The following is a 12,052-nucleotide window of genomic DNA, read 5'->3' as shown; positions in this document are numbered from 1 at the left end:
AATGGTTCCCATGGCTAATTTTGCACAGGGGCATTATTTAAATATCATGCGTGTTGTACTCAAAGCAGCGCAACAACAATTTCCAACAACAAATAACTGCATTCACAACTGCATTTAGAAAAAGAAAGAAAGAAAAGAAAGAATGGATGAATGGCTTTCTGGGACCTCCCTGTGAAAAAAAAGTGGGCCTTGAGCCATGCGCGAAATTGCTGATGTGGAGTGGCAACGACGAGAGCCATTTGTGTCACTTTGCCATGCTGCGTCCTGCCGGCCGGCCGGCTTTAGTGGCGATGACATAACAGCGTCCTGAGAGCCAGTGCTGGTCCCAGGGCCTGTGGGACGGGAAGGATTAGCGCGCTAGCTTGCCCACTCACTCCGAGCCCGGAGCCCAGAGCCCAGGAGTTTATTTTGGGGTCCTGTGGGATAAAAGGGGATTAACGGCACAATGAATCCCTCCACGCTGGCCGAGGTTGGCTCCTCCCGGCAACCCCCCCCCCCTCGGCTGTTTCAATTCACATTTTCACCATCTCCATCTGTGCCACGGCGGCTAAACTTAGTCCACATGGACTGTCAGTAGAGTCATTTCACTCATCAGCTCTCTCTCTCTCTCTCTCTCTGTGTCCAACTCCCACTGTTCATATCGCTTCCTCTCTCTTGCTTTCACTTGGCCTCCTCTCTCTCTCTCTCTCTCTCTCCCTTCCCCTCATGCCTCTCTCCATCCCACTCTTCTTTTTCTCAGAAAAACCTGCCTGATGGGAGTATGAAAAAGGCTTCTTCAGACACAGCAGCGCCATTAAATTTTGATTGAAAAGTTTCTGTGAATTTCTGACAATATTTTGAGTGGCTGATGCATTTTGCAAAGCTGAAAGGTAGCTGCCATTAGTGTATGAATCCACAAGGTCTCGAAAGCAAAAAAAATACAGAGTTAGATTTAAAAGCAATAAAAAGACAAGACAAATAGTCTTTCCCCCGACGGTGCACAGGCAGTAAAAGGTCGTCTGTTTTCACATTTCTTAGAGCTCTCCTGTGGATCTGCAGGAGTAATGCATCTGTAACATTCTTCATGTCAAATCGTGAGTCTACTCATCTCTACCATTAGCCTCAACTTGCAGGTTTTTGCAAAGTGAAACCAACCTCAGCTGGGTGATGAAACCAGATGAGCTCAGAGCACTTATAAAGGTCTAGAAGTGTTATCTTAGTAACCCCTTCCTCCTTCTACTGAACCTCTTCTTTATCCTGAAAAGGCAAGCACATTCAAACCCACCAACTGCAAACCCACCAACAGCTCAGATTGCGTTAGCAAAAGTTCAAGTGTTGCTGTCGTCATTGTGGCATCAGTGACTATTTGGCTAGGCTGGGTGGGGGAGGACTTCAACTACTGATGACCTACATCACCCTACTTCTTCCTCCCCCCGTCCTCAGTGACTCGTAAAAATCTTAATAGTGGTTAAGAGCTTTTCTGTGACGCCTCCATTCATAAAGGCCTCTGTTGTTCTTCATTACTAATGACTGCACTTGCTATTAAAAATTACAAACCATTTAATAGCAATGCCAGTTTTCATAGAGGTAGGCTGCTGCCAAGGTAAGCAGAGATTACTGTAATGTGGTCAGTCAAACAGTATTAATAGTTCACTTGTTAATCAAAGTCATAAACAAAAAGCTGTATTTCTTTTATTGTTTATAGCTTTATTTCTTTATTTTTAGTGTTGCCACTAAAGATACAATATCGTTTCAGGGGTTGGCCATAGGAGGCAAGATTGCATGTAATCACTCCTTATCTTCTCACCTGTAACCAATAATCTTGATCATTTTGGCAATCTTTTAAATTATTGCTATAAATGTTTATTTGTTTTTCAGAAGTTCAGTTGTTGTTCATCTGAGTTGTTGTGATGTGATTAAATACTCAACCATCTCCTGACAAAGTAGATCTTTGCTTCTTAATATAATATTTAAGTCACAACTAATTTACTTTGGCAGATAAATCCCTAAGGCAGGCCCGACCTTGACAGTAGTGGACTCCAGATGTAGGGTTTGGGACACACTGCTGCCAGGTCCATGATAACAACTGTGATTTACCAGTAACAATCCCGAACAATTATCTATATTATCTATAGCTTTTTATACAGCTGTTTGCTAAAGTTAGGATTTTGTGGCAGCATCTAAACGGTTTCTCATGATCATCTTCTAACGTGGATCAGGAAGTCATGGGCTGTCATTGAGCTGTCCAAACCCCATCCCCTGAGGCCATTTTAATGTCTGATTTATCAGGCGAGAGCGAGATAGGACTCATTAAAAGGGGAAAATATGTTCTCTCTCTCTCTCTCTCTCTCTCATTCTCCTTCAGATGTGCTTGGAAAACAATACCGTTGGAGGGGGTGAACTAGATTGGAGGGTGGAGGGGTGGTGGGGAGGAGCATTAAGATTTTATTTATCTTTGGGCTGCTTTCACTGTGAAAGTGCCCCTCTCCTAAATCAGTGTTGATGCCATCAGCGTTGCCTCGCTCGCATCTGTCTAATTACTCCCTCTGTTCGCTCTGACATCACCAGAGAGATCACCAGCAATTATGCATTCAGAACCCGGCCCCACACCGCACCACACCGCATGGAGAGTCATACCTCAGTTTAAGTGAATTAAGAACACTAAAAATCTCATCTCCTGGATTATTAATCTCTTAATCTCTGGAGAGCTTTGGACTGGATTTACATTTTTGATTCTTGGAAAAGCATGTTCACTCGTGTAATAGCCACAGATTGGTCACTAATTAAAAAAGTGCTGCAATGAAACCTTGTCTCACCTTTTTGATTTATGTGCCATTCATCTCTTTGTGGTGCTGCCCTGGACTTTAAATACTACTTCATGTTAATGTCATGCTTGGCATAGTACGTATTGTATCATCTTCATTAGGCTATCTACAGTGGAGGATAATGCTATAACTTCCGCTTTCAGTGAAACCTAATACTCAAAGTTTAATTGAAAGAAAATAGATGTATTCTGCAAATAACTTCTGTTAAGATATCTGTTTGAGACAACTAAAATGGAAATTAGCACCATAACTAAAACCAAATGAAAGAGAAAGTTAAATTTCAAACACAATGCCTTTTCTACAGTAGGGCCTGTTGTGGCATATGTTATCAGTCAAATGCTACGCCGCACTGTTAAATGCAAATTATTAACCACACGGTCATTTAAAGATTCACACCAAGGGTTTATTACTGATTATTGGCTTTTGACACAGTGTAGACATTACAAGTTCATCAGATGTTCAGCTTTGATAAACAGATACCACCACAACAGTGACATTTGTGTAGAAAGCAAGTATTCCTGAAGCATTTGGATGTATCCTGGGTGCTTTTTCAACAGAGGTAACCCTTCTGGATGATGACATACCTCTGTGTATGTGTGTGTGTGTGTGTGTGTGTGTGTGTGTGTGTGTGTGTGTGTGTGTGTGTGTGTGTGTGTGTGTGTGTGTGTGTGTGTGTGGTGTGTGTGTGTGTGTGTGCATCAGTCCTGTTGTCAAAGTAGACTAACCCCATGGGATAATGGTCAGATTAGGAACTTCCTCTTTGGGTAAACAAAGCCAAGTCGTTTTCTAGGAAGTCTGAGTTGTTTAAGGTTAATGCCTACGCAGCCTTTGTGGCTGAGATATAATTATCACTTCAAAAAGGTTATTTAACAACTCACACAGGACATGTTTAAGGGTATTAATGATCAAACTGGAGCAAGATATGGTGGTTCATATGAATTTTGAAATTAAAATTGATGATCATTGATAAAATCTGGTGACAATCTGGAGTCCTCCTCTCATTAGCCTAACACCTATTTCTGACTAAGACGCGGGCAAATCTGTGTCACCTAGCATGAGTGTCACACTTATTTGCTTTCTAGGCCATACTGGGAAGGGACTTTACCCCTAATAGCATCGTTGCAGACATATTGTGAGGTGTGTGTTGCAGTGCTCATGGATTTGTCTGGTGAAACATTAACGGCCAATTGTGTAAAGGCAAACTGGACATCTGCGGCCGCAGGCAGAGATGTACTTTGAGCCCTTTTTATCTCCAAGACCTTTCTCTCTATCGCTTCATGTAATTACCTTCCAGCCATGGGAATCCAATGGGAGTTTTGTACTGTCTAATGTCCTGAGTGTGTGCTATATGTGTGGCTTTTCACAATCGCTGATCCCTCTATGAAGATTATACTGTACAAAAGAAATAAGAAATAAGTCTTATGTCAGGGTATTTCAGAGTAATGGTGCTTCTGTCAGAAACGAGGTTATAAGAACTAAAGTTCCCTGTATAGGAGCACAGGGATTATAAAAAGATTACAGCTTGCATTTTTTTTCGCTTCCCACCAGGGCCAAAAATATTTGACCTGAATTAAATTCCTAAATGGCCTCTATCTGGCGACTCTGAAACCCGTTTAAATCCAATCAGTCCCTTGTGCTTTTGTCCAATCTGACTTGCTTGCTCAAGTGCTCTAAGTATTGCTTAAATATAAAATAAATCTATATTCAATTTTCATGGGAAATTATGTGATTGTCTTCTTAGCCATTGAAAAGATTGACATGTAAAATTGCTCATGTCAAGCTATATGTGAAGGGATTCATATCTAGTAAATCAAGCATGTGATGTGGGCAAGTGAAGCGGTATTTACATTGTATGTAGATGGATCCACAGACATGGCATTTTATGCTTAAATAAAATTAAAAAAAATAAAAAGTAGTAAATGAGTAACAACCAATACATATCCTTAGCTCGTGCTGGAACAAATACTGCAAAGATCAGATTCGATATTTCGGTCAATCAAAAGGCACAAACTTTTTGATCTTTAACAAGAAGAGAAACCAGGAGACTGCACACCCTCATTCATATCTCTCAATGTTGAAGAAAGTGGAAGAAAATGTCAACAACGGAATCCACACACACACACACACACACAGGCGTACAGACAGACGAAGCCAATTACAATACCTTCAAGCCTCCTATCGGAGGCAAGGGTAATAATGACTCATCTGTACCTCTCTACATCACTCTACATCATGGTACCACTTCACTTGGGTTTCTTAAAAACAGCTAGATATATTTAATATTGCTTCATAATCTCAAACACACCTGGCATAATAGTAAGCGCTCTGGTTGGGTCTTTATACAAGTCACATGTCTGAATGACCCAAATTACTTTCTGACGCATCTTTTGATGCATGAGGTTTTGTGCTAAAATGCTCTGCCAGTTACCACTAATTCAGCATATCCTCTGAAAGACACGATTTTCACTGTGTGAGTGAGCTGTATAAACCAGAAATGATGTTAAACTAGGCCGTGGCATCCTGCCTTATGGGAAGGGCTGAGCCTCGCTCCACTCATATGGGTTAAGTATATTAAAAGATTTTGCACTGCATGCCCATCTTCTGCTGGTTGCATCATAATGCAAATCATCAGATGCGGCTGGGCCCCATCCCCATTTATAGGCTTAACGGGGGAAATAAATCTGTGTCCTAAAATAGTCTGCGAAGATTACAACCATTAATCAGCTATGTGGGGCTCCAATGAACCATTAATGCCATCCTCTGTGATCTAACGAAGGGTATAATCCAGTCGTATGAGAATCCATGCTCCCATGAACTCAAGTTCAACTACCAGCCTTTCTGGTTTTGAAAACTCTGAATGCTTATTCTAGAATCAACTATAACTTTTGTCAAAAGCTGGTGCAGAATGATGTAAAGAACAGCACTAAAATTCAACTGAACTTTACTCTTTACATATGTCTGATTTGAGTAGGCTACCTAAGTTCTTATTGTCATTACATTAAAACACAGTGTACTTTGTTTGTTTCTAGCAGATTAAATAGCAATAATTCATTGTATTCCCTAGTGTTTTAAGACCTTTTTTAACAATTAAGTATAGTATAGTATAGTATAGTATAGTATAGTATAGTATAGTATAGGTATATTTAAGTATATAGTCCTTGTTTTGTGACTGGAGGAGTTCTTGCAGCTTGGTCATACCCATACAGTGAGCTGGGAGTGAATACACAGGTTTGCATGTAAGTCATTACACCTGCAAGGCACCCCAGCACCTTTAGCTGTGGTGTAGACACGTGGTCTACGTCTTACTAACACCAACATAAGCTCACACTTTCTGTGAACAGTATGATTACCTACGCTGGAAATTGCATTTTGTTAATTTTTCTGTCTGTATTATTCCTGCCACTAAAGTCAGATATTTTGGCAGGGAGTTATACATTGTTTATTTTTCTGGGGTCATGATACACTGTAAATGTTTCACTACAAGTAAAGTGTATTTGTGCTGTTTTTGCTGTTGGCCATTTTGGAAAGGTTATGATGGCTGGTGGCTTTGGTGTTGCAGCATTCACAAGCCATCAGCTGTTGTGGCAGTACAGTAGTTCTAATGTTCTCAGTTGTCCAGAAGGATTGCAGACACAACGGAGCCAATTCCTGTAGATCAACAAATGGAATGCAATAAAAATGAGGCATCATGGGTTTGTACTGACAGTAAAGACCTGTGCAGGTGTGAGGCAGAGATATGTTATTATCTCTGTGACTGATGATAACAAAGGTAGGCTGCCTTACCATTCTGCACTATACCTGATGCTTCTCACTTTCTCCTTCCATCACCGGGTTTGTAAGCCATATCTCTCAATACGCATAGTCTGCATTTTATATTTGTACAAGAGACCCCATTCATACATAATGAGACGCAGTTAAGAAGAGCGTGTGGTGGCTCTATTTGTGAGCACTGTGATGTGTAAGAGACAAACGACAAGATTGGTGAGGCCTGCTAGGGCTGCTCAGCACATTTGTGGACGCACAAAGGCTGTGGTTTACCTTGAATTTCCGTTTTGCTACGTGCAACACCAAACACAGCCAAACCTTCAAATGTTCCAACACTCACTTTGTTCCACTGTGCTTATATTTACTTACATGTGTGTTTGTGTGTGTATATATATATAGCAATTTATGTAAATAAATTAATGTGTCTTTTGTGTGTGTGTGATGTGTCTTTGGTTGATATATCTATATCTGACACCATGAGCAGTGCTTGTAAGTAAAAGTTGCAGTTGCAGCCTTTACAGTTAACTTTCTTGATGGAGAGGGGGTAGGGAGTTGCTTCTCCTGGTGCCATACTTCACATTTGGAAAGTGTTGACAAGGGCACAAGGGCAGCCGTGGCCCACTGGTTAGCACTCTGGACTTGTAACCGGAGGGTTGCCGGTTCGAGCCCCGACCAGTGGGCCGCGACTGAAGTGCCCTTGAGCAAGCCGGCAGCTCACTGCGCCGGGATTAGTGTGTGCTTCACCTCACTGTGTGCTGTTTATGTTTCACTAATTCACCGATTGGGTTAAATGCAGAGACCAAATTTCCCTCACGGGATCAAAAAAGTATATATACTTATACTTAAACCTCCCCCCGCAAGAGGCTTCTATTGTTGCACTCGCCATGAAGAGGAATGCGGATTATAATTATCCTGCTGCACATTGCTGGGATGGCCAGTCGCTCAACAAGGCCCATCAGTCAAGTTCTCTGTGGCGGTGGTAGAGCAAGAGAAAGGCGCTTCTGGGGCGGCTAGCTGTGCCCTCTGCACGGCGCTGGCTGTTATAAAACCCCGAGCATAGGACTCGTTTTTCAAGTTACATATGTGCCTAGCGCGTGTGCGCATGCCTCCTTTTCTCCTCTCTGGTGACAGGTGATAAGGTTATGTGTGAGCCGGGTGGCTAGTTTTGCTGTCTTTTTTTAATTTCGTGCTGAAAAGTGTTAAGAATGCTTGAGTAAAGCGCTAAAACTTCACTTCCTCTTGTCTTGAGCTAAAGACGTTGATCGTATCTAGAGCAACAGCTGCAGGCGAGCCCAGCATCTCTGCAGTTACTCTTTGACGTCTTTGGTCTGTAGCTTTCTCCTGCAAAAAAAAAAACAGGTGAGGGGTCAGCTAATAAAGAGCTGTAACGAGTATTGGTCGATACTGTGTAGGCATACACCCTTGCATTAAAATAGCAGTGTGCAAGAACATAAAGTTCTGTCACCTTGTGTCCTTTTGAGCTGCAGTGACATCAATGGCGTGCCACCATGCCACATGGGGGAAATTTGCATAACCTCAAATCTCTCTCTCTGGGACGGTACACAAAGTACAAAAACCACCCAAAAGCACACAGTAGAAACTGCCAGGGTTGAGCTCCATACACCAGAGTTTAGGGTTGCAAAAATGTCTTTAACTGAATGTAATAATGAATGTCATGAAAACAGGAGGCTTTCTTTTTTCTTAAAAACATTTGTTTTATTCATTTTTCACAAAGCCCATACAGGTTTTTAAGCAGTTTTAAAACCGGGACACACTGGTAAATTTTAATCTCAATATTTCTGACACAATCATCTCATGTTTACCGTAAACCAAGCCTGAAATGAAAACAGAAAGAAAAAAAAAAAAAGTAGGGGAGGAAATGTTGTTTTAAAAAAAATGGTGCCGCATTTTCTCAGAAACAATGGCCAAACAACTAACAACACTTTCAACTATGTGAACAAATAACTCAAAGGCCTCAGAAACCTTTGGAAAAAACTACAATGATATAACAAATGTTAAAGGGAGAGAACAAAAAATATTTGCTGTAAATAGGACAAGTAGACTTATTTAAAAACAGTGCTTAGTTTTCTTTGAATGCTGTCTGTGAATCTCAAGTTGATCATTTTAATTAACTGAATAAACTGGGGCAGGACTGTTAAAAGCCTACTCGTCCTCAAGTTTCGGCTCTCCTGGATTTCAACTCTCTAACGTGAGTGCAGTGAGTAAAAGTCCACGCTAACAAAAGCCCAATGGTCACACTGCTTATGGTGGGATATTAGTTAGGATGGCATGGTTAACTTCACACCTGCTACTTAGGCAGTCCTTTTGGCATTGGCAACCAATGACTCAAGTCTCTGCCAGTTAAGACAGGTGTGACGATTACCTGAATTTCACAACTTCTATTTGTAAAATTAATAAAGAAAAAAAAGACATTTGCTATATCCACCTAAAGTATTTTTTAGAAAGCAAAAGGGCAGAATTAGACTGATAATGAAGAGAAACAAAAATAAAACATGTTCACAAATCATTCTCCACTTACACATCTTTGAAGAATTGTTTCTAGTAGGGATAAACACGCATGTAGGGAATTTGCAACAGGTGCCAACAAGGACTGACCCTTGTAAAAAATAGTCATCTTAATATGTTTTAAGGCAATCAGGCCCAGTAGGAACTAAAGTGGTGTAATATTAGAGTATAACGTGTTGATCAATGATTAAACCAGAACAAAAGAAAAAAAGGTGATGATTGTTCAAAAATGAGAATAAATGATCTAAAGAACAAGGTGGAACAAACCAGAACACTATTAACGAATCAGAAGAATGCATGTTTTATACTGATACTCACTGATGCGAAGTACAACGTAAGCCTTTTTTTTATACTGCAGGTTAAGTGCTGCATATAATTTGTGTACTCAGGATTTGCACTGAAGGCAAACCATATGTAATACAGACTTGAACATCAGTCAAGCTTCAAATACTGTTATAGATGAGAGAAAAAAAATGTAGAAAAGAAAGATGTGTCTAATTTGGTACATTTATTAAAAACAAAAATTCTTTAAACTTTTTTTTTCGGTGGCAAAAACATAGGTCAAGAAAACAATGCATGGTCACAAGCATTCAGCCACTAGTCGAAATGAGCCCGTTCACACCCATGTAAACACTCATTAAGAATTTTCTGATACAGAAAAAATACTGTATGGACCAAGGAATGAGAAGGAAACCTTTTTTCTTCCCCGTCTCCAAACTGAGCATGCGATTATTTCTGCCATTCCACAAAACTAACTCTTTTTATCTCTCCTTCCCTCACAAGTGTAAAATTAAAACTTTCACAAAATAAAACTCTCGGAAGGAAAAAAAAAAAATCATGTTAGAGCAACGTGGGAATATACTAATCGTGTGTTTGCTATGCATGTCTTCACTGTATACTGCTTTGCTTAGGGAAAAAAAATGTAAAAAAACCAAACTGAGTTGATTTGGCTTCTTGACAGTTTTCGTTATAGCTGAAGAAGGACTAAGATTGGCCCCCCCATTGGCTCTACCCAGGAGGACAGTAGTTCAAAGTAAAAAAACTAATAAAATTGCTCATCTTTCTTCTCTCCATCTATACACCTGCATTCTCATAAAGACATCTGTAATAAAAGTAAATCTGTTTCTCTTTTCTTTAGGGTTTGAAAACTGAGACTACTTTCTTGGCATTTTGACACTTAATATATCCTCTTAGATATTTGTCATGGGCAAAAATACAGAGACTTTTCCAAGCAAATAAAACATGCTTATATTATGGGTAGCAACATGTAAAATAAAAACTGATCTTGCTGAGAGGAGGGAGATACAGAATTGCATAGCAGATTAGAATAAACTGAGAAACAAAAAATAGGAACTGATCTTTTTTTTGGTACAATACGGTTAAGTCATCGTCATCACAGGTTTCACTGTATGTACATCATAATGAAAGATTTTTGTCTTTTCCATTGCAGGCTGCTGTCACACTGTTTCTACCAGTCCGTTCGTGAGCCAAGAGCCCAGCGTCTGTCCTATGGGGGGTGTGGGGGTTATCACAGGAGAAATGCCACAGGCTGAGCCCACTGCCTCATGCTCAAACTCACTCCCAGCGAGACCAGACGTCTCAAAGGAGTCTCTGAGAAACAGGTTGAGTATATATGCTTTTTTAAATTTTCCAACAAAAAAAAAGGACAAAGAAAAGAGAAAAAAGTGCCATCTTGCTACATATATCAGCTGTTTCATGGTCTGTCCATTTCTGTTTTAGAGTCTTTTTGTTTGTTTTCGTTTCTTTAAACATCACAAATGTTAAGCACCCCGACGATGATCTTAGCTTTCAGATACTGTGAGTTTTGGTCACATCGACACTAATGTACACACCACTTTCACTCACACACACACACATACACAGGCACGCTCACACACACACACACACACACACACAGAGACCTGAATAGAGTGGGGGGTGGGGAAGGGGGGCAGGTGGAGGTGGGGGCTCAAGGGACAAGGGAAGAGGAGGTGGAGGAAACGTTAGAAACATAAAGCCCACTATTAGGCAGGTGGTGCCAGTGTGGGATCAGGTGATGGGAGGATAGCGGTGGTGGTTGAACTGCGTAACGAAATTCCATCAGATAGAGCATGAACAAGCACCATTTGGAAAAGGCCTCCGACGTCCTCCATTTTAGGTTGGAGAGAGAGTGATGAGAGGTGAGAGAGGAGAGAACGGGATGAGGAGAGGAGGAGGAGGGAGAGGAGTTCCACAGTTTCCTCTTGGTACTGCACTCTGGCAAAAAAAAGGAGCGCATGAGGGAGGGAACTACATTCAGGCCCGGCACCAGTTCAAACGTCTCAGAGGCTGAAATGTTTATTTTTCTCTTTAGATATAGTAATATATAGATATTTATATATTTGTGTGTGTATTTGGGTTCCATTCCATTTCTCTCTCTCTCTCTCTCTCACACACATTCCCTCGTTCATCTTCCCAGTTAAAGTCTGAAAAGGGGAGGAGGGTGGAAAGAAAAAGGCAAACACAGCCCCTTTCATCTTCCTCACCCATCTGTCCACCAGCCACCCTGACAAAAGGCATCTCTCCATCTCCCACAGCGTTCCAAACCAAGCTCCTCTCCGTCCTTGTCAGAATGCCTGCACACTTCCCAAAGTCCTGCAGTCGAGTGAGGGGGGGGGAGGAGAAGGAGCAGGAGACAAGTTTTTTGTTTATCCCGTTGAAGGAAGTCTTCATCGTCTCTGCTGCGCGTAAACAGGGTACGCTAACGTGACATTCAAAGAGTCATTGTGCTGGACGAGAGACGTATGCTGGTAGTGCAAGACCAGTTCTTTCAGCGAGCTGTACAGGTTGTAGGGCTCTGCGAAACCGTAGCCCGAGGGCGTCTTGTTGATGACGCAGTGCTTGACCTCACCGTCCACACTGCAGGCATACAAAGAGAGAGAGAAACAGACAAGAGTGTTATGAATAATGCAGCATAC

General features: G+C 41.2%; 1 protein-coding gene across 4 annotated transcripts in view; it reads right to left on the bottom strand.

Annotated features, from left to right (window-relative positions):
- Window positions 1-8,259: 8,259 nt before the first annotated feature.
- The window catches only part of pik3r1 (phosphoinositide-3-kinase, regulatory subunit 1 (alpha)), a 30,162-nt gene continuing 26,369 nt past the window's right edge, over window positions 8,260-12,052 (bottom strand). For all 4 annotated transcript variants that reach the window (XM_048258430.1, XM_048258432.1, XM_048258433.1 and 1 more), the window contains one exon: window positions 8,260-11,993. In XM_048258430.1, coding sequence (XP_048114387.1) covers window positions 11,804-11,993 — 190 coding nt within the window. In that variant the 3' untranslated portion in view covers window positions 8,260-11,803. The remainder of the gene's footprint in view (window positions 11,994-12,052) is intronic.

The sequence above is a fragment of the Alosa alosa genome, chromosome 12 (genome assembly GCF_017589495.1).
Source record: "Alosa alosa isolate M-15738 ecotype Scorff River chromosome 12, AALO_Geno_1.1, whole genome shotgun sequence".
NCBI lineage: Eukaryota > Metazoa > Chordata > Actinopteri > Clupeiformes > Clupeidae > Alosa > Alosa alosa.
The sequence above is the reverse complement of the archived record's forward strand: the minus strand, read 5'-3'. Positions and strand labels throughout refer to the sequence as shown.